At 35.9% G+C, this 22121-nt stretch overlaps 1 protein-coding gene across 2 annotated transcripts; it reads left to right on the top strand.

Annotated features, from left to right (window-relative positions):
- Positions 1-4862: 4862 nt before the first annotated feature.
- On the top strand, positions 4863-19163 carry LOC132271828 (protein ROOT PRIMORDIUM DEFECTIVE 1). 2 transcript variants are annotated; one of them, XM_059773323.1, is made up of 2 exons: positions 4863-6901; positions 18128-19163. In XM_059773323.1, exon 1 carries the CDS (start codon positions 4968-4970, stop codon positions 6384-6386), a length of 1419 nt encoding a protein of 472 aa, XP_059629306.1. In that variant the 5' UTR covers positions 4863-4967; the 3' UTR covers positions 6387-6901; positions 18128-19163. The 2 variants fall into 2 exon arrangements, with proteins under 2 accessions (XP_059629306.1, XP_059629305.1); XM_059773322.1 differs by lacking the exon at positions 18128-19163 and adding an exon at positions 13412-17991.
- Positions 19164-22121: the final 2958 nt, after the last annotated feature.

Genomic DNA, 22121 nt, shown 5'->3' with positions numbered 1-22121 from the left:
TGGTGCATACATTGGCCTTGGAATTCCTATTGGAATTTGGCCTTGTTGTTGAGGAGGTTGATGAATGTATGGCCTAGGCATGCCTAATGGAACTTGCATATTATCATTTTGCGCATTAGGATGAAGGATGCCTTGTTGGTCTATGTGACCAAGGTCTTCAACATGATCATTATTGAGAGCGTCCATTGGTAGATTGGTTCTATGTGAACTTCCTCTTCCCCTTGGATTCCTAATAGTGGATTCTAAATGCAAATCAAGAGGGACAAGAGTAGGTCTCAATGAACGACGACCATGCATGCACAATGCAACACGAATAAGCAACTTTCTCAACAATGCAATTAAACTTCACAACCACAATTTTCAAATGCAATGTATGTCAAATAAATGCCTCCACGTGGGCCCCCGATTTATCTAAGGAGATTGAGTAAGAAGGTCTCACAATAGTCCTTTAGCACTTCAACTCCAAAATTAAAAGCTTAGCTTAGCAATTTTACTTAGCAATTTTTCATTTTAAGCATTTTTCCTTTGCTTTGCTTTGCTCCTTAGCTTGGAATTACTTTGCTAGCTCCTTGCTCAATGCACCTAGTTAATGAAGAACAAACTTAATAAGCAATCAAAAACAGAAAATAAAAAGAAAGTAAAGACACGATCAAAAGAGTACTAATCCTAATTGAATTTCACAATTCGACGTTGCCAATTTAAAATCCCCGGCAACGGCGCCAAAAACTGACCGGTCCTTGCCTTTACAACAAGGGTCGCGATACCAAGTCAAGCTTGAAGAGGTGTGAATTTAGGAGGTGGCCAAGTTTTACATTTATAAAAAAGCCACTACTACCTTTCTCTATATAAAATATAGATAGGGCGAGTAGGGATCGTCCCAAGGGATTTGATGGTGTATCGAATTGTGAAACTATGGTAATTAGGGTTAGTAGGTCGAGTGATTACACAATTGATTGATTGGTTGATTAAGCTAAATTGAATTCAACTAAATAAAATAATATGAAGTAAATAAGAGAGAGAGAGGTCTTGGGGTGTAGAGATCACCACCAAGCAATACTTTTCTATACTACTAACAAGTGATCAATTGAGGGTAATGGATGTGTTGCAATATGGTAAGGGTGTGTGTGCATTAGGTTGATTCAATTAGCAAGGATGACAAATCAAGCAAGTATTGTCTAAACATCATGTGAAGAGCACAATATATCTAAACAATAGAGCATATATTGTCTAGACAACATGGGGATAGCACAATAGATCAAAACAAGTCATTAATCCTTCATTAAGCTCACAATCCACATACAACACAATATTAGAGGAATATGCCATTTGGACTCACAAGCATGGAACATCAAACATCAAGAGTAGATTGTCCACCCATCTAACATTACACTACCAATACACTAAATCTACACTACTAGCATGAAAATAAAGCTATCTAGACTAAGGAAGAGGCACAAACCATCAAGAATAGGCATAAACCATCAAATGAATCAAAATAGCATTCATTAAGCATATCATCTTGATAATCTCTAGATCTATAGCATTAATACACATAAACATGCATCAAAAACACTAAATTTAGAGATAAGCACATGAATATCCTACTCTAGCATACATAGACATATGGATAGAATAGAATAGTCAATTGGAAGCATTAAACCATACAAACCATGAAATAATCAAGATTTATATATACATGAATATCAAAATGTATCATACAACACTAATCCCTCAATAATACACAAGATTAGAGTATAGAAAGCATGTTTAGGGCTAACTCTAGCCCCAAGAGGATGTCTAGCCACTCATGGTAGTGATGATCCAACCCTCAAGGGCTAACTCCATGGCTGCTCCTTGTTGGTGAAGATTTCCTCCAATGGTTGCTCTAGCTTCCTCCCTTCTTCCTCTCCAAGAATAGCCTCCAAGATGATTTTCAATGTGTGACAAAAGACTCTCCCAAAAAGTGTATCATATTCCTTATATAGGTAGGTCAAATACACCCCATGATGAGCTGTGGTCGTGCAAGGCATATTCTCCAATGATTGGATGAAGGATGGAATAAATGAGCTGGACTTTAACTTTTTCTCGCTAGAGGAAGTTCGATCGATCGAACCTTAACTTGGATCGATCGAAAATGGGTTCGATCGATCGAACTGAATCTTGGATCGATTGAAATGGTCTGACTCCTCCGGATAAGGACAAGGCTGAGATATTTTCAAGATATTTATGGGGAAAAAGACAAAAGTGGTTGGTAGGCGTACAACTGTGGATAAGATCAATCATTTGAATAGGACAAAATAGGGTTCGATCGATCATAGATGATGTTCGATCGATCGAACTTGGAATTTCAGCAAAGGCCAAGGTTGGATCTATTGAGAAGTACTGTGATCGATCATAGATGTTCGATCGATCGAACTCTAAGTTAGATCGATCGAACTTTTCAGCTGCACAACTTGATTCCTTTTTGCTCCTTTCTTTCTCCACTTTGCTCCCTCCTTTGGTTTATCTCAGGATTGCTTCAATTAAGCTTTTATTTGGCTGAGTTAGCTCAATTTTGGGATTAGTGCCTGAAAATATAAATAACACGTAATAAGTCTAAAACGACAAAGTAAGATAGATAAAGGTACTAGAATGCTTAAGCTTAACGGGTTTAAATGCACACTTTTCAGTGCTCATCAATTGTTATATTTTAATTCTTTAGATAATGTATACAAAGAGATTTGTATAATTTGATTCTTAAATGTTGACTCACGTGTTTGCTATTCTGATGATTTAATCTATTATTGATGAATTAGATGATGGCATGGGTTTTTATTATCACGTTTACACACGTTAGTGACAGTGGAACGGGGCAAAGGGTGTGTTTTCATCAACACGTAGTTTTTGGTCACCATCTAACCGGTTGGATGGGTCATTTAATCGGTTAGATCACATTTTGGGAACATCTAACCGGTTAAATTCCCAATTAACTGATTAGATGGGATTGATAGTGGTGTCGTGAACTTTTAGCCAATTATCTGTGCGCACAGATCACTGAAGTGTGCGCACAGATCACTAATGTGTTCGTACATTTGGGGAAGTGTGCGCACAGATGGGGATTTAGGATTTTATATGTTCACTGGGAGGGTCATCTAATCGATTAGATGGCACATCTAATTGGTTAGATGAACCCAATCTTCACGGTTTATCCTCAACTACTGTATAATTACATATTTAACCCCAAATTTTGGCATATTTACATAATTACCCCTAGACTTTAACCAAAGTACAAAATGACCCTAGAAAATGACAAAAATAGCCCTGAAGGGTACAAATGTTATATTTTGCGCAAAAAATGACAGTTTTACCCCTAAAGTGTCTAAAAGCTATAAATTGCGTAATAAAGGACTATTTTACCCTTTTGGGGTTCTAAGACATTGTTTGACCATGTCAAATGACCGTTTTACCCTTATGGGCTCTAGACCCATTATAATGATGTGAAATGACCGCATTATCCCTGGACTTCAACTTAATCATTGGACGACCCTAGTGAATGATCGTTCTACCTTTTTTTGGGTCTTGAACTATAATGAATGAGTTAAAATGACTATTATGCCCTTATGAACCATTGGAGTAGTAGAATAACGTGGGACGACTATGAGGTTTCTAGATATCACTTAAATCGTTGAATGGCATTAGTAAATGACGGTTTTACCCTTAGTGGACCTTAAAGTATTAAATTAATGTGAAAATGACCATAGTACCCTTGTGTGTCCTCGGGTTCGGGTGAGGACCCGGCTAGCGATCCGGATCCCTGAATTTGGGTCGTTGCAAGTGTCTTTTACCACATTTTCAGCGGTGAAGATGGGTAGTCTCAGCCACAATGGCAAAACTGACGACAACTGCAGTGTCGGTGGTGGTGAGTGGTGATTGGATTGATTTTGATTGGAGATGTGAACTCGGTGGAGAGGCAGGTGGGAAGTCCAGCGGTGAGGAAGAAGCGGCAGTAGGGGATGGAGGAAACGAAGCTACTCGGTTAAAGCGCAGGGAAATCTAGGGCGTATCTAGATCTGCCAGTGGAGAGGTGGGTGGGAAGTTCGGCGATGAGGGAAATCTTCGTCTTTGTTGGGAGGAAAGACAACGAAGGTTTGTTGTCATTAACGATGGATCAAGAGTTTTTGATACCACTAATCGATTAAGGTTTGATTGGAAACCCTAAGTAGTGATGAATGGTGGTGGGTGAAATCGAAGGGGCAAAGGTGGAGGAAAGAGGTGGCGAGATTGTGGAAGTGAAGGGAGGTGGTGGACGTTGCAGTGGAGAGAGGGTGGAAGTTGCGTAAGTGGCGATGTTGGGTGGCAGTGGTGGCGACTGTGCTGCTCTTCCCCGATGCTTTTCTCTTGGCCAATATTGGTTATAGTTTTATATATATATATATATATATATATATATATATATATATATATATATATATATATAGTTTTATATTTATATATGATATGATGGTGCTGGTAATAGTGTATATATACAAGGGTAAAATTGACTTTTCACGGATTCTGATATTTTACAATAAAAATGAATTAAATATTGAGGGCAATTTAGTCTTTTTTAACATTTTAAGGTCTTGTTTGGATCAAAATTATCATAGGGGTATCTTTGTCTAAAATCAACTAAGTTATATATAACTATTAATATAACAAATCTCAGTGCTGTCGTTGTAATTAACCAAAGTAATTTAATAAATTTCTATCGTTAGTAAATCGGGTACTATACATTTTACCCGTCTGGTGCGCTTCTGTCCAATATATCTCTTAAACGACAACGTTTGGAATCAAATTAATTACCCAATTTGCCCCCAATTCACAGCTGCGTCTCTACAGTCCTCTCTTTGTTTCGCCCTCTTTCCTCTCACTCCCCTGCGGCCCATTTCATACTAACAGCTTCAAATTCTCTTCAAAAACCTAAAAACCCTGCAGACCCATCAGCCAAAATGCGTATATTCTTTGCCTATTCAGCCAAAATCTTCAATTTCAATACCACAACCGTCAAATCCAGTCCCTTGATTCACACAGTACTTCATGACCCTCTCACCAACACTTTCACTTGCAAGAGACCCATGTCACAGTCCACCTCCATACCCAAAAAGCAACAGAGGGTTCGAGACTACGGCTACGACAACTACATGGAGGTGGAGAAGAAAATGCGGAAAGTCCTCAAGTTTCAGGACCTCATTTTCTCTCAACCCAGTTCAGTCGTCTCCATCTCTCGCCTCGACACCCTCGCTCGCCGCCTCGGCCTGAAGCAGTTCGAAGCCGGCCAATTCATTCTCAAATTCCCACACGTTTTCGAGATTTTTGAACACCCAGTTCAGAGAATTCTCTATTGCAGGCTTACCCGGAAAGCTCTGCTCCAAATTGATCAAGAGAACGAAGCCCTTATTGCCCAAATCCCCGACGCCGTGACCCGTCTCCGGAAGCTTCTCATGATGTCAAACACCGGCAGGCTTCGGCTCGAACATGTCCGCATTGCGCGCAAAGATTTCGGACTGCCTGATGACTTCGAATTCTCGGTAATTCTCAAGTACCCACAATTTTTTAGACTGTTTGATGCGAAAGAAACTAGGAATAAGTACATTGAGGTTGTAGAGAATGATCCAAATTTGACCATATGTGCTATCGAGAGACTTAGGGAGAGAGAGTACAGAGAGAAGGGAATTGATGCTGAGAACATCAGGTTTTCATTCATTGTAAATTTCCCGCCCGGGTTTAAGATTAGTAAGTACTATAAGATTGGGGTGTGGAAGTGGCAACGGCTTCCGTATTGGTCTCCGTATGAAGATGTCTCGGGTTATGACTTGAGGTCCTTGGAGGCGCAGAAGAGGATGGAGAAAAGGGCTGTTGCTACTATTCATGAATTGTTGACGTTGACTGTCGAAAAGAAGATTACTTTGGAGAGGATTGCGCATTTTCGTTTGGCAATGAATTTGCCCAAGAAGCTGAAAGAGTTCCTTCTTCAACATCAGGGGATATTCTATATATCAACTAGGGGTAATCAAGGGAAGCTTCATACAGTTTTTCTGAGGGAGGCTTATAGGAGGGGGGAGTTGATAGAGCCCAATGATTTATATTTAGCAAGAAGAAAATTGGCTGAATTGATTTTGATAAGTCCTAGGAAGGCCAATGTGGACAAGGAGTTGGCAAGTTATAGGAGAGATGCAGAAGATAATGAAGCGGGGTGTATCAAAAGAGACTACGTTGATGACAGTTCTGACTATGAGGGCAGTGCTCAAGGTAGGGTGAGGGAAGATGTTTTGGACTCGGATTCGGATCATGCTGGTTCTGATATTTTGGACAAAGATAATGATTGTGAGGAAAGTGTGGATGCAGGGGATGCTCGTGCGGTTGACTGAGATGACTGGTCATTTGAGGTTCATTGTGAATTTTTGAAGTCCTAGTCATTTGCATCTTCTCTTTTCGCTTTGAAGCCTCACGTCATTTCAGTTCCACAATAGCATTGGAGATAACCATACATCTTCTGAAGTCCATAAGAAGTGCATGGCATAGATTGGCTATTGATGTGGCAAAAGAGAAAGATGCTTCTCATGAAAAATGCGTAAATTGGTCTCTTTCATTGGTGAAAGAAACACCTGGTTTGGGATTTAGGTTCATAAATAAAGATCATGATTTAAGAGGAAACTATTTGGCACCTCAGTAGATCCAATTTTTTCCTTCACGACCTGAAGGTGAATGTTTTGTGGGAATTGACAGAATTTATCCATGTGGCTATACCAGGCTTCTGACTTGTACCAGTATGGAGTAAACCTGAAAGGAATTATTCTGCTTAATGAAAGGAAGTTGAAGTTTTTGCGAGCAGTACCGGACCTGTGGAAGAGGTTTTGTTTCAGGAGGCCGCCCCTACAGTCGTGTAAGCTACTTGGATTGTAACCTTATTGAATTCAGTTTTGTTAACATAAATAATCAGGAGGAATTGTGCTAAATCAAAATGGAAAAATCAATACTTTCTACCTTAATTTGTATAGTATTTGAACAATAGTAGTTATAAGAAAACCAGAATAAAAGGTCTTTTATTTGTATTGATCATTTCAACTATCTAAAATTTGTGAAGTCTAAAGTGGCTTAACCATCTTCTGGCTCCGAAGTATCTCATATGTCTCCATGTTTGAATTACCAGGATGAACAGATGTAAACCCTAAATACTTCATTATGATTTTTGGGAGTTTTGTCAAATATTTTAAATTGTAGAAGTTAAGAGTCTTTGAAAAAACAAAATTATATCATGATCTAAAATATGATTATTCTTACTAATCACAAATCTTTTGGTAAATCATGCCAAGTGTATGATTCAACCAATGTAGGCTCTCTCTTTCCTACCAAAATTTCTGATCACTTCTCAATTTTTTTTTAAAAAATGGGAGAATAATGAAGCTGGACACTCCTATACCATGCCAAGAGCTGAAATTATCTTGTCTGTCCTAAACAAATGAATAGCACAACTTGAAACTTATTGATAAATGTGATTAAGTGTGATTTTGTTTCAAAGGATCATGATCACCTCTGGAATGAAGTTTCTGAACAATTCTACTGCCTTTAGGTGTTGATGATAAGAATTTGAGCTTTCACAGCTTTAATAGACCAATCGCTTCTATATAAGTTCTTTAACAAAAGCCTCTCTATAAGCTTTCTAGTAGACACTGTTATATAAGCTCTCTAGCAATCCAGTGATGACTTGATGTTTGGAACTAAGATTGCATACACTGGTACACACACCATGAGGATAAAATTCTCTTTGGCAAAGTTATTTATTCCACAAGAGTAATTATTAGGCACTAATAACATATTTTCATGTTTTATGATTTTATAATTATTCATAAATATTGGGAGTAATTTCTTATGAATAATTCCAGCATAGTATGCATGACTTTCTCCCAACTAATGAGCTTTTGTTAGATAAACATCTACAGTTCAACAGTATCTTATCTGAGTAACTAGACATGTTTTGAATCATATCCGTAAGTGCAGTCATGTTAGGTCTGCACTCGGATTTAATGTTTTAATTAGTGACATCTTCAGATTGGCGCGCCTTAACGGGGTTCATAAACTTGTTAATCCATGTATAGCTAGTATATTCAATGAATCCCAGGTTGCAATCACTTTCATTCTTGCTAAAGCATTCCCTTGTCATCAATGCCATGGTTTTATCTATTGTCCTCCATTTCTGTTCTTGTAACAGTCATGTTGTGATCCACTTGTCCAGTCTAACACAGTCTGTGTGATACCCCTCGGATCCGAGACACGGGTTGATCAGGCCCAGGCCCAAACCCGAGGGAATATCAAACAATTAAAGTATTTTAAAACGAACACAGATGACAAAAAGAACAATAAAGATAGAATAAAACTGAAAGAAACATTAATTATAAAATCCTCCATGGACAACTGAAAAATGAAACTCCAATCCTCCAAAACTTCAAGGTTACAACTTGGGAATCCACTGATGGACCCCTAACCAAAAGTTCAACTGAAACTGAAAACTGAAAATAGATAATGCTAGAAACATCGAGAGAAGTCCTACGTATTCAGATGAAAGTGAGACTGTCCTCGACAAGCACGATCAAGCTCTAAGGCTGGAACCGTCCTGTACCTGAAAAGAATAATAAAGGAGTGGGTCAGACCCACGAGCAAGTTCTAATCTAACTGCAATCCATACAGTGACCCGATACGTAGATACACCGTAGACACCTCACAATATCTATCTAGTCCATACATATAAATATATCCACACTAAGGGACATTCACTAGTCTATAATAGGGGTCTCAACCTGAATAGAAGGCAACATGCGAATACGCACCCAAAGGTGGGCATGAGTACCTAGACCTAACAGGGTATACCTCAACCTATTATAACCAGCTATGCATCCACTGCATATACGCACCCTAACCAACGAGTCTGAGACTCAAGCTCAACTCGTGGTACCATAACCATATATATAAAGTCCGTCCAAATCCAGGGTAAGCAGTTCAACTATTTATTAAACTGACCTACAATAAACCAACTAGTTAGTCACTCCACTTATTTAGTTGATATGACTTAACTACCATCCGTTAATCTAGGAAGTCATCCAACTTGGTTACAGCTGATCTGACTTAGCCACAATTAGGATTCGATATCTTTCAATCCATTCCATTAATCCATTAGGTTAGGTTTATGCGTTTTGAGCTAAACCGTCCCTAGTATGTCACCGTCCCATACCGGTACATACCATCCTCCATATCCATGTAAATTACAACATATATAACCGTTCAATAATTTACAGACCAAAAACTACCATCCAAACAATTGCAGAAAACTATTTAAAGCTTCAGTAATTTAAATCCAAGCATTTAACCATATAGTTGCAGGAGACGATTTTAACAAATCAACAACTAACATCCAGAGCATGCATAGACCAAATTTGATATGTCAGGGACTCCATCATGCATGTGAATAGGTTAAATAATCCTATTATTAACCAATAAATTGCTAAAACAATTCAGAAGATTGTTTAAATATTTCAGCAGTTTAAATCCAAGCATTAACCATATAGTTGCAGTAAACAATTTAATACTTCAGCAACTAGCCTCCTAAGCATGCATAGATCAAAATTAATAATTAAATGACCTTATCATGCACTTGACTGCATTCTAAAACAAGTTTTATAAACACATTATGTTCCATCAAATTGCTGAATTTTAATTCAACAATTAATTCAACTTCCATTTGATAAGTGTCTTAATTTTTACACTGTTTGTCCCGACAACTTAGAATTAAACTTTACTCAATTTAGGGTCTTAATAACACTCAAAATTCATTCCTTGATCCCTCTGTAAAGTTCCAAATTCATTCAAACAGTCTCCATGCTCCAACAGTGAACACAGTATGTAGAAAATTAAAAAAAATCGTAAAATAAATCAAAAATACCAAGGGAGCCTGCTCCAGAATTTGGAGCAGGCTCTTTTCCAGCCTACAGCCGGCTCTAGGACTCCCTAGAGCCGGCTCCACTTTGTTGTGGGAGCCGGCTCCCACTTCCATGGAGCCGGCTCTCACCTCCTGTGTGAGCCTTCGTCCCCGGTGCGTGTTTCAGCTCTTGTGCTCCTTCTCCGGCTTATTCCTAACCCTCTGTTAGTTTTTAAAACCAAACTTAGGACTCGTAATTTAGTCTAGAAGCATTCCCCAAGATTGTTTACAATAGTTTTGGAAGCAATTACAGGGTTTAATCAGGCCATTTAAACTAGCGTTGTTGAAGAACGGCACTGAAACTAAATTGCAAGATCAGTTTTATCCCAACCCCTCTGTTCTTTCTCCAATTTAAATTTGAAGTCTTAACTTACGTCTAGTATCCAGTCAGACCTTGGTTGATTTCAGTAAGATTCAAAATAAAAATTAGAACAGTGGGACGTTATGCCAAAACAGAGTCAAGAAAACATACGCGCTATAATTATTTTGTAAATAAATTTTGCACAGATAAAACGATCAAGCAAATTATATATCAAACATGCATGGTTCAGTTTAAGGCCAATTAATCTCCTAGAGACTGTCTAGGTGCACAGAACACAAGCCAAAGGGAAGGAGAAAGAGAAGAACTTGCCTGTACAGTTTTATAAACAGAACCTTGACGCCGTTGTTCTAAGCTTTCCGGCAACCACTGACTACCTTCTAGCCTCCTCTGGTTCTGATCTAATCCACCAAACACCTCCCTTGGTCCTCTCTGTTAGTCTCCTTGACAGACCGTTACGACGCTCTGTTCTCTCAACTTCTCTCTTTACTGTATACGGGAATATGGTGAATAGGGTTTTAGAAAACCCTCGGCAGACGTATACCCATATATTTATAGAGTTATACCAAAACCCTACATTAATTAGAGCCCTAACTAAATCCTAACCGGCCCATAGAACTTAATTAAATCCTGTGTCGGCTAAAGAAACTAAACCCTCAATTTTGAAAAATCGTTAATTAAAATACTTCCTAAATTACTTCCTAAATTAAAACCTTTAATAATCAATTAAATAAATAGAATGCAATTTAAACAAATAAATAGATACCAATTAAATACACGTCACACAGGTAAACAATTAAATAAAATAATTAAACCAAATAATCATGCAAAAATTCAACAAAAATAATAAATAAATGCCGAGACTATCCTTTTAAATTAGGGGTATTACAGTCTGCGCTCAGAACGCCAATTTTTAATTAGTAAAAACTTTCACATGGTGGCGTGGTGTGTGCCTGAAGTGTGGTTCATAAACTCGATAATCCATATTGTGATATCCTAGATTTGTATTTATTTCATTATTTGTTCATCCATGTCTAGTTAAGTAAATTACTTCAGACATGGGTTGTAGCTAATCACACAACAATGGAAGAAACTGGAATAAAGGACTTAAGGCTTTGAGAAAATTTTGGTGAATATGTAATTGGGTTGAGATATATACTCTTCTGGTGGAAGCCGGACAAATTCTTGAAATCTGAGTGAACATAATCAAGAATAATTGATGGTGGTAGAAAGTCCAAGAATTTAAAATCAGAGTAAATTGAAGTTGAAATAGGAAGTGCAAAAGAAAAAAAATAAAATAAAATAGAGGGTTTAGAATGAAAATAATAATAATATTTGGAAGCTTCATTCTCTCTCTGTATATATAGATACATATACAGATTGGAATTTGAGAACAGAATAAAGAAATAGGTAAAGAAGAGGACACGTGTATTCAACTTAATATATGTGTGTATATATATATATATAGGTGACGTGTCACACAAATATAGTGTCCATCACTTACACATGCAAATATAAAGACACGTATATTCAGAATATGGAAATTGAAAGGCTTCCTAGACAAGTTTTTACCAAAGCTGATTCATATGAAGTTGATGTGAGATACAGAATTAGTATAAGAACATTTGAAGGAAAAGGAGCAAAGGTTTAATCGAGAAGACATAGGGAGCTTAAGACACGGCCACAAAAAGAGAGAGAGAGAGAGAGAGAGAGAGAGAGAAGGGAAGAAGAAAAAGGAAAGCAGAAAAGGAGTCTAACAAAGCTGTAGGTTTTCCCTTCTCTGTTAAATTTCTTGAAAAATAAATTGTTAGTTTCAAATTGCTAAATTGCTAGAAATTTTTACAAAGTTGTTTTCTCTCACATGCCAGCTATGAGATTTGATTATCAACTTGTTTCTTTAGCATGAAAAGTGGTTCTGACTCATTAGACCTTGAATTGCATTTGAGCATTGGAATATATATATATATAAATGAACAGAACAACAGGGGTTTAGGGCTGAATTTATCTTACTTGTATTGTTATTTTTTAATTGAAAATTTGAGAAATTAAAGTACACTGGTAAATGAGTTTGTGGAATTTTATTTGACTCAAATTGGTTGAGATTTCAATTTGTTATGAAAATTTGAAGTTTGGTAAAATCTGCCTCGAAAAACTGAGTTTTAGAACAGAATTCTCCATTGTTTTCTTCTAAAACTGACTTGATCTGTGACTCTATTTATAAAAATAATTTACTGATACTAAAGTATGGTCAGTTATATTTAGTTTCATTCAATTTGAGTTAGTATGCTATTTTTGGTGAATTTTATGCAGATAACATGTTTTTGCTGCGTAATTTCTGAGTTTTGGACAACAGTGTTTTTTGATAAATTTTATTCCATATTTATTGTTGAAATTTGGGAACGAGACTTTGATAAATGAAAGTTAAAAAATAAAAAATAAAAAAAATACTGAAGTTCCTCCAGAATTTTATGTTGTCCAGAAATATGATACGTATGATTTTAGTAAATTTTGAAGATATTACAGTGAAGAATGACAGCATGTTTGTTCTTCATGTTGGATTTGGTTTTGGTCATTCAATTGTGTATGTGTCTGGCATGAAGTAGGTAGGATAAGAGTTTCCCTTGGGTTGAAAGACCCTAAACGCCCCGGGTTCTAAGAGGGGGTGTCCACAGTCCCTGGTTGCGAGCCCCTTAAGCCAAAGGAGGGGGGCTGCGGTCCTGGGGGTACACTTTGTTGGACAAGTTGTTGTATAGATGATGACCTCGGATTTGTTGTTACGAAATGGATTACTTGGGTATTTTCTTGTAAGTTGAAACTAGAATTTGGAAAGTTTGCTCCAGTGTTTTCTTATGAGTTTGAATCTAAATGATATGAAATTTTGTAGTTGAAAAATATATGCTTGTTGGAATATTATTATATTTTTCTCTACTAAAATTCAACTGCTTAAGCCCACTGCTCAGTTCCTTTTTCTAAAAGTGCTAAAAAAAAAAAAATCTTTCAGGTGTTCAAAAAAGCTGGTTTTATACAAAAAGTTATTTGTTTTCAATAAATCCCGGAAACCTACTGGGCTCATGTAGCTCACTCTATTTTCTAAAACATTTCAGGTGTTAGAAGAGGTTGGCAAGCAATGAAGAACTATAGGGTGGCCTTGAAGTGTTTGATAAATTTTAGTTAAAAGATTTTAGCTCATTATTTACTCTTTGAGATTGACTAAGCATTATTTGAATGATGGAACATATTGGTGAGTTATGTTATTCGAACTTGAATTTTAACGTAATTTGGAATGGTTTAGAGATGATTTTGAGTCTTGGAGCAGTAAATGGTTTGAGAAAGAAAATTTGTTTTGGTGGTTTCTATGAATGGTGGTTGGCTCACGTGTGGTGGGGAGCAGGGCGTGACAGATGGTATCAGAGCCTTAGGTTCGAATACTCTAGCGGGGCAGTGGGAAGAGGTCTCGACCTCGGATTAGTTTGGGTGTTTAGGTGTAATAAGATATTGATTATTTCCTTTTTTTTATTGAGTTTAGAAGAAGCGATGCTATGTTTTGTGAGATTGCTGATTGCATTATTTGGCTAAAGTAATTGTGGATCTGTTTTGTGCCACATGATATGAGCTATATGTCAGATATGAGGTTTAAGGTCTTAGTTTTGGTAAAGTTGCTCTTTATCATCTTGGTTGAAACCTGAAAATGATATCCGACAATCTCTATAACTCTCATATTTATCATACTCGTCTGTGGATTTTAGATTTTCATCATATTTGATGTCTACTTGATGTGTGGCTGAACGCACACACCACGTTTGTTATTCAACATGAATTGAAAAGCTTACCACATATTTTTTTATCCAGATTGAAATTAAGCATTTTTCTCTGTAGTTTGCATTTTGCAACTTGGATCGGTTGATGTGTTGAACTGAGCAGAGCAAAGCTTCATGGGTCAGTTTAGCAGGAGTAAAATATTTGGCATTTTGATGATGTCCGCGATCATGTAGTTTGGGTGACAAATTTCTTTCTTGGGTTCATGTCCTCTTTCTGTCTTTTCTTTCCTCCTATTTTGAATACTTAAACTAGAAATCAAGTGTGACATCCAATGTGCTTCTCTATGGTCAAGTTTGGTTTGATAATATTGGAGGCTTTCTCATTGTTGCATCGATATTTTTATGTCAGTTGGATAGGTTTAATGCTGCCCTTTCTAGATTTTTCTCTAATCCCATCAATATTACTAAAAAAAAAAATCAAGTTGGGTCAAGTGAGGGGATTAATGCTTGAGAAAAAATTTATGCATACCAATTAATTTGATCTGATTAGGAATTTGGATATTGAGACTAGAATTGACTTGTTCAACTCAAGGTTGAAGCAAAGTCTTTAAGTTCACCTTGATTGGTTGCATAAGGTTGAAGCAAAATACTTAAGTTCATCTTCACTTTATAAGCACTTGTTCACTTCGCCTATCCTGTTATAATTTTATGGACACTCTCTTCAAATCCTTCACCTGAAAAGATCTTAAGTTTTATGGTCTACTAAGGTCGTAAACAGTGCTTGTGGGATTAGGGTTTGAAAAGATGGAAGAGGGTAACATTCATGTATGGAGAGGGGAAGGAATTCAGCTTGAGGAGATAGGAGACTAATTGCTTAGATTATATGTGTGTGTAAAGTAGTTGCTGGATTCTGAAGGCACAACAATCGTGGTGTTTGGAATATATAGTTTATACGAGTGTGTGTATATTGATTGTAATCTGAGTGCTACTTCAGAATGAGAATGAACAGAGAGAAGTCAGAGAGAGAACACGATGGCATATGTGGTTCTCAGAGTTGATGGTGATGGGTTTAGAGTAGAGAGAACATATACAGTTGAAATAGGTGTTTTTTTTGGACATTTGACATTACTTATTTCCCCGTTACGTTTTGCACTTTCCACACCACCACAGGCAAAATTTGCATTATTTCCGGCTGCTGGCAATTTTAATGAGCTCTGTCATTGTCATGCTAGCACAGAGCCTTCTGGACTTTCAGCCTTTACACTATCAATGTTAGTCTTAGACACAGAATTGCTAGTGAGCATCCCATGCTGTGGACATCGTTGCAATGGATTTTGCAACAGAATCCAGAAGAACACTAAAAGGAATCTGCTCAAGAAGCTACATGAGATCATCAAGATCATATGATGTACTGGTGTCCTTTTCACATTGTCTTAAGATTCAGGTGAGTAAAACAATACTTAGTATGTAGAGCTGGACTCGGTAGTCAGAACATAACATGAAGGAGGAACTATGGGAGCCCGAGCCTTTTGATAATTTGGCCATAAAAAGCGTCATTACCTAGAGTGGTTCTTAGGGTACTGGGAGGGATAGACTGGATGTAGACATAACAATTGGCATTGTGCAAATGACCATCTTAGTTTTTATACTTTTTATTAACTTTTTGGTGAGAGTTCTTGGAGATTCCGATTTGATTTGCTTTGTTGTCATTCTTTTGTTTACTTTGTTCTGCTGATAGTGGGAATGAAAAGTATCTGTTTCCGTTCCCATCTTTGAAACCAAACTAATCTACTTGGTTTGAGCGTTGCAGTCTCTTTCCCATATGGCCATGAGTATGCCTCTGTGACTAATAATAAAGCTGTTGTTTTCCCCTTCATCACTAATGATTCAATTGCTAGGAAAGAGGGAGAGCATGAAGAAGGCAAAAGTAGGAGGAATGGAAGAGTTATTCCGATAAAGGAATGAGTTTCTCTTACTGTTTTCTGATTGAGTAGAAATGAAATAAAGGGAAAGAGTGACACCTGGTTTGCTTAATTCCATAATTAAAAAGATGCCCTTTGGAAGAATAAAAATGTAAAAGAAAATGAATAAAGATGCTTTCGAATTTACCGGGAAAAAAATAAAGATGCTTTTGCATTCATCCTAGTCATAAGAAGTAGAGCTATAGTACGTCCGAAGGGAAATGCCAGCCATCCTCCCAACTTGTCCCTCTCCTTTTCTCTAAAAAGGCTAGTCTAGTGCACGAGCCTCTCACCATTATAGGATTTAGGGAGAGTCAAATGTACGCAACCTTACCTTAGCATGTGGGGAGGCTACTTCCTTGATTCGAACCGGTGAATTCCAAGTTACAGTGGAGTTGTGCCAAGTCCCACTTTCTTCTTCTCCATCAGTTAGTAAAGTAAGAAATTTTCAATTTCCTTCTGTTCCCTTTCATCCTTCCTTCTTACTGAGCAAGCTTGTGACAAGTCATTAGGATAGGGGAAATAAAGAAAAAAAGAAAAAGAAAAATAGTATGTATGTTTGGTTCAGTTTCAGAGAACAGTTTTTTATTTTCAGACAACTGACAATGTATGAAATTTGTTTGGTTGACAGTTTTTGTTTTATTTTCCCGAAAATTCAAATGAAAAAAGATATGTTTTCAGAGAATAAGGCCTTGCTTGGATTGTAACTCAAAAAACAGCTTTCTGTTTTTTGAGTGACAAAAACTAAGAAAGCTGGTTTATAATATGCTTGGATCTCTTTTTAGAGAATAGTTCTCAAAAAACCGAATCACTAGAGTATGAGTTTTAGAGAACAGCTTGAACAAGTTCTCAGAGTTTTGGGAATAGAGTTTCCATCTTTGAGAAAACACGGAGAACTCCTCCAACTTAAAATGACTGAACTTACCCTGGTCGTTTAAAACATCGTCCGTTCCTCAGCCACAAATTCCCCTCTCTAGACCTGCAAATCAACTCTTCCTCATCTCTCCCAGTACCTTATGTTCGACTCTCGCTACCTATCTTCAGCATCTACATGTAATCATCCATCCCTCTTTCTCTCAAAGATTTTTGGTTCGTTTTTTTTTTTTTTTTTTCAAAAATACAAGATTCACTCTAATCTTATATTCAATTTCGTAAAGATAACTTCAATTTGCCTTTTTTTTTTTTTTTTTCCTTTTTCTTTCTCTCGTTCTATTGTCAATTTTGTTGGCCGAGTTTGCATTTCTTTAATGTCTGGGTGTCTGGGTTTCTCTTTTGTTGGCTGGATTTCTCTATTTGTATTCATGTAATATATATATGCATATATATATATATGTGTGTGTGTGTATATATATATATAACGTCCCTAGGCCCTTTGTCTTGTAGACTGAGAACTCTTGGAGAACTTAAAATCGATGTAACAAATAGTTGGTCCTATTCAAAAAATAAATTGGCAGAATCCATCTTTATTTTTTTCCCCTTTTTGAGAACTTGTGAACAGAGAACTATGCATTTCTTTTTCTTGTGAAAGGAGAACTCTTGGACAATGCTATGACTATGTATATGTGTGTCAAATGTACATGTGATCTTTGTTTGCAGAGAGTCTCATCAGATCAAACCCAACGGTGGTTTTGGACTGATATATTTATTTGAGAGTATAGATCCTACAAGTGGTTCGTGTTAATTAACTATTTGTTCATTGGTCAAAATGACAAGGTGATAGTTTTTAATGAAGTACGAAGAGGATCTAGATTTAATTTATTAAGGAAATGCTAGCCGTAGTCAAGTTCTCTGAATCAAGTAAATTTTAGTGAAGTAAGCAAAAGAAGTCATGGCCTCATGGGATAGAATCACGTATGTTACAAGTGATGCTCATCCAACTTCTGTATAGGTGATGCCATTTTTATTTATTTTTTTCATGCCATCCTATGAAGGGAAGAAATATATGCTTGTTCTATTGATTGCCTTTTAATACTGCTCTATTCGTTTTTTAAATTCATCTTCTTCTTTCTCTCTTATAGAGGCATAGCAATGTGATGAGTTTGAAAAATTGATTCTGTTATTAATAAATTGCTCTTTGCTGCCTATATATACTTCATTTAAGATTGAGAGGAATAGAGCTTTTTCCCTCCAAAAAACTCGAAGATAACAACACTGGTAACGCTTGTTTGGGAGAGATGGAATTTGCCTGAGAGCATTTTCAGATAATTGTAGTGGTATTTTCCCTCTTTACTCATTCTTGGTTTTTCGTGCCGTGTGCTATTTTATTTTATTTTTGGCAAGCTTTGTTCCTTCAGTTGTTAGGTTTTTAAGGGATGACTACATATGAGGAAGTATGGTACACTTTGAATGTTGCTGATTTCTGTGTGCAAAAGCTGATTTTGGTGGTTGTATGTAGAGGAGGTTGTATGTACATTGTGGTATTGGAAGTGTTGCTCAGTCTTCAACTGGATGTTGTGCTACAACCTATTGTTGTTGTCCCCGGGATGTTTTTTTGGCTTTATTTGCTGAGTTCGAGTCCGTTTGTGGGCAAAAAATGTGTGTTTCTTGCCAATTTTTTTTTTTTTTTTTTTTAAAGTGTCATTCTAGACAATTTTACGTCCTCTATTTATTTATTTATTATTTTTATATTTATATATTTAGTTTCTTTTGGTCTTGCTATTTTGTTTGGGGCCCCATTTTGGTTTGTAATTTTTTTTTTTTCATGAGTTGTTTATTTGTTTTCCTGGGGAAATGCCCCATGAGTTGATTGTTGTACGAACTTTCAAAAAGAAAATTTGTTACCTGCTAAGCCTTCAAGGAAAGAAAAAAACTGCACCCAATTATGTAGGTAGACATTGAATTCATGTAATCTTCTGAATGAAAGAAGTCCAAAAATAGAAGAAAGTTTCAAGTTTGCAACACAATTTGTGCGACTCCTACTCATGTATATCTTCTTCTTCTTTTTTTTTTTTTTTTTTTTTTTTTTTTTTTTTTTTGACATTACTCAATGGCCTAGTTGGTGGATTGTCCATTTTCCCGAGCGGGTATACCCGTGTTCAAATTCCCTTTCCCTTAGTTTGACAGGAAAAAAAATGTATAAATTAACATCTCAAAATTAAATAAATAAAGGAGTGGTGTGTTCTTAGGTAAAAAAAAAATTTCAATTGGTACAACCAAACTGATTTATGAGTTTTTGTTCTCTAACAATAGTTTTGTGGTTTTTTCAACTGATTTTTAGATTCAAAAATTTTAAAATTGTTTTCTGATTCTCTAAAAATTGTTTCTGAAAATTGAAAATAAATCCAAACAGGGCACTAACTTTTAAAGTTCTCGAAAAACTGTTTTTTATTACCCTAGAATGTTTAAGAAAATTAACCAAACGGGCCCAAAATATTAAAATTAAGAGTAGTTTTCAATGAGCTGCCCTTGTTGTATCAACCTCCCAGATGTCTTCCTTTCAACATCAAAATGAAACAATATTATTGGAGATATCAATATCACGTTGCAGATGTAAATTGAGCACTTGCAATCAAGGTCGTCACCATAATTGTAAAATCACTTTCACGTGTTGGGGTCTCAGTGATCTCATAATAATTGTTTTAAAATAAAATGTCCTCTTACATTTGTTGGTATGGTATACAATCAATATAAATAAAGAATAACAAAGTTAACAAAACAATAAGAAAAATCTGAGATTTTTTTTTTTTTTTTAGTATAATAATTTTTATTGTCTTAATCCTATTGTCTTGTGGTGATAATACAAAAGAATCTTATATGGTAAACTTTTTAAGATTTAACGAATGAGGCATTGATATTTTAATTGCAACAATAAATTAGTGTAGTCAGACCAAATGGTTTTCCCTATAAAAAATAATCATGGAAGAATTTTAGGTTGGAAATAGCATTTTTATTGTTGGTTTTAGGGTAGTCCCTTTTTTTGGAATTTATAGGACGGTAAGAAGTTAAAACCAGACTGATAATAGTATTTTATCATTTCATTCAATTAATCTACGGGACTTGTGTAAGGCGCCTCTCATACAGATTAGGTAAAATTTGGATTATATTTGTGGGCGTGGCCCATAAGAAATTGTTTACAGGAATCGATTATGAGACCTGATACTTCATGAAACAACCCAAATCTTTTCCAACTAGACCAATCCCTTGTGGTTAGGAGGGTAATTCTTTTGACTTTTTATAAATTAACCTACGGGACTCGTGCAAGGCGCCTCTCATACCGATCAGGTAAAATTTGGATTATATTTGTGGGCGTGGCTCATAAGAAATTGTTTGCATCTGACAAGAATCGATTATGAGACCTGGTACTTCATGAGGCAGCTCAAATCTTTTCCAACTAGACCAACCCCTTGGGGTTTAGAAGGGTAATTCTTTTGGCTTTTTATGAATTAATCTACGGGACTCGTGCAAGGCGCCTCTCATACATATCAGGTAAAATTTGGATTATATTTGTGGGTGTGGCCGATAAGAAATTGTTTGCATCTGACATTAATCGATTATGAGACCTGGTATTTCATGATGCAGTCCAAATCTTTCCAACTAGACCAACCCCTTGGGGTTAGGAGGGTAATTCTTTTGGCTTTTTATGATGCTAATTGGGGTTAATCTTCTTTTTTGAAGCAATTGTGCATAGATAGCATATTGAGTCCAGTCTTACATGCACTAGACAGTTATCAAATTTTTTTCTTAGGGGTAGTTCGAAGACGATTCGAACTTCCAACCTCCAAAGGCAATCTTTACCATTAAGGCTATCCCCTATATTGAGTTTGGTTATTTTAAAACATGAAATTAGAACCTTCAATTGAAATTTAAGATCCTAGTTGTAGCCTATGATATTTCTTTACCTTTCTAAATGGAAAGTTGAAGGTTATGTAAAACAAAAAAAATGGAGTATATGAATTTTTTGCCAAATTTTTTTTTTGAAGTAGAAGAAAAAATATTGCATTAAATTGCATTTTCTTCTACTTCAAGAAATTTTTTTTACTTCTACTTCAAGAAAAAAAATTTGAAGTCAGAAGAAAAAATAAAAAAATAAAAAAACTTGTGTTGTTTTTTGTTTTATTTATTAATTTTAAATGACCATAAGACAACTTGCATTTGACAATAAGACAACTTGCATTTCAGATTTTCAGTCATGGATCTTCCAATCCAACCCAACAAGAGAAAGCTAAAAGCTGGTAATTATGGTTATTTTCATAAAGACTTCAAGTTCAAGCGTGGACCTTCTGTAATTAAATCCAGCACTCCAACACCCTAGTTGGAACATTTATATATATATATATATATATATATATATATATATATATATATAATCAAACACACGAACACTCATACAGTCAAACTTGTGCATTTTATATATGTATATATATAAGAATTCAGTTGGTATTCATTATTAGTAGACAACCAATACACTATCATTGATCTTGTGTAACCTAACCTAAGACCTAACTGCAAAATTATACCTAGTACCAGCTACATTATACCTAGTACCAGTAGCTGCTAAGCTCATTTTCATATGACATCAATGACATTTAATTATTACACAATTTGCATTTCAAGTGTATATGTAGTAAATCTTTTAGCACCCAACATCAGCAAAATCTGTCAACAAAGACCTCTCTCTCTCTCTCTCTCTCTCTCTATATATATATATATATATTTTTTTTTTTTTTCTTCCAGAATTTAATTTTTTTTATTTATTTGTAATCTAGTTGTTGTAACCATAAGGGTTATGTTGGGTGATGTTATATGATAAATTAAAGCAGTCATTACTATTTTTATGCACAAGTTGGACTAGTTGCTGAACTTCATTTCCATATGAAACCAATAGGCTAATATCTATATGTTTCAATTCAATGACAGAGGTGAAATATAATTCTTTGTGTGGAAGTTTTAAAAATAGAATGAGGATTCTTTACAATACAGTACACATTAAATTATACAATTTACAGTATACTGTAAATTTGTCCAATCATTTTTCAACTCTAGCACTATTTATAAAATTATACTTTTATATTAATAGATATTCGATACTCCCGGTACACGGTGTCAGGTCCTTCGACCACAAATTCAATCACAGTGAGTCCAGTGACCTGAGTGGG

The sequence above is a fragment of the Cornus florida genome, unplaced genomic scaffold (assembly GCF_030987335.1).
Source record: "Cornus florida cultivar Cherokee Brave unplaced genomic scaffold, ASM3098733v1 CherokeeBrave_3.0.0_Hap2_Chr08, whole genome shotgun sequence".
In the NCBI taxonomy this organism is placed as follows: Eukaryota; Viridiplantae; Streptophyta; class Magnoliopsida; order Cornales; family Cornaceae; genus Cornus; species Cornus florida.
The sequence above is the reverse complement of the archived record's forward strand: the minus strand, read 5'-3'. Positions and strand labels throughout refer to the sequence as shown.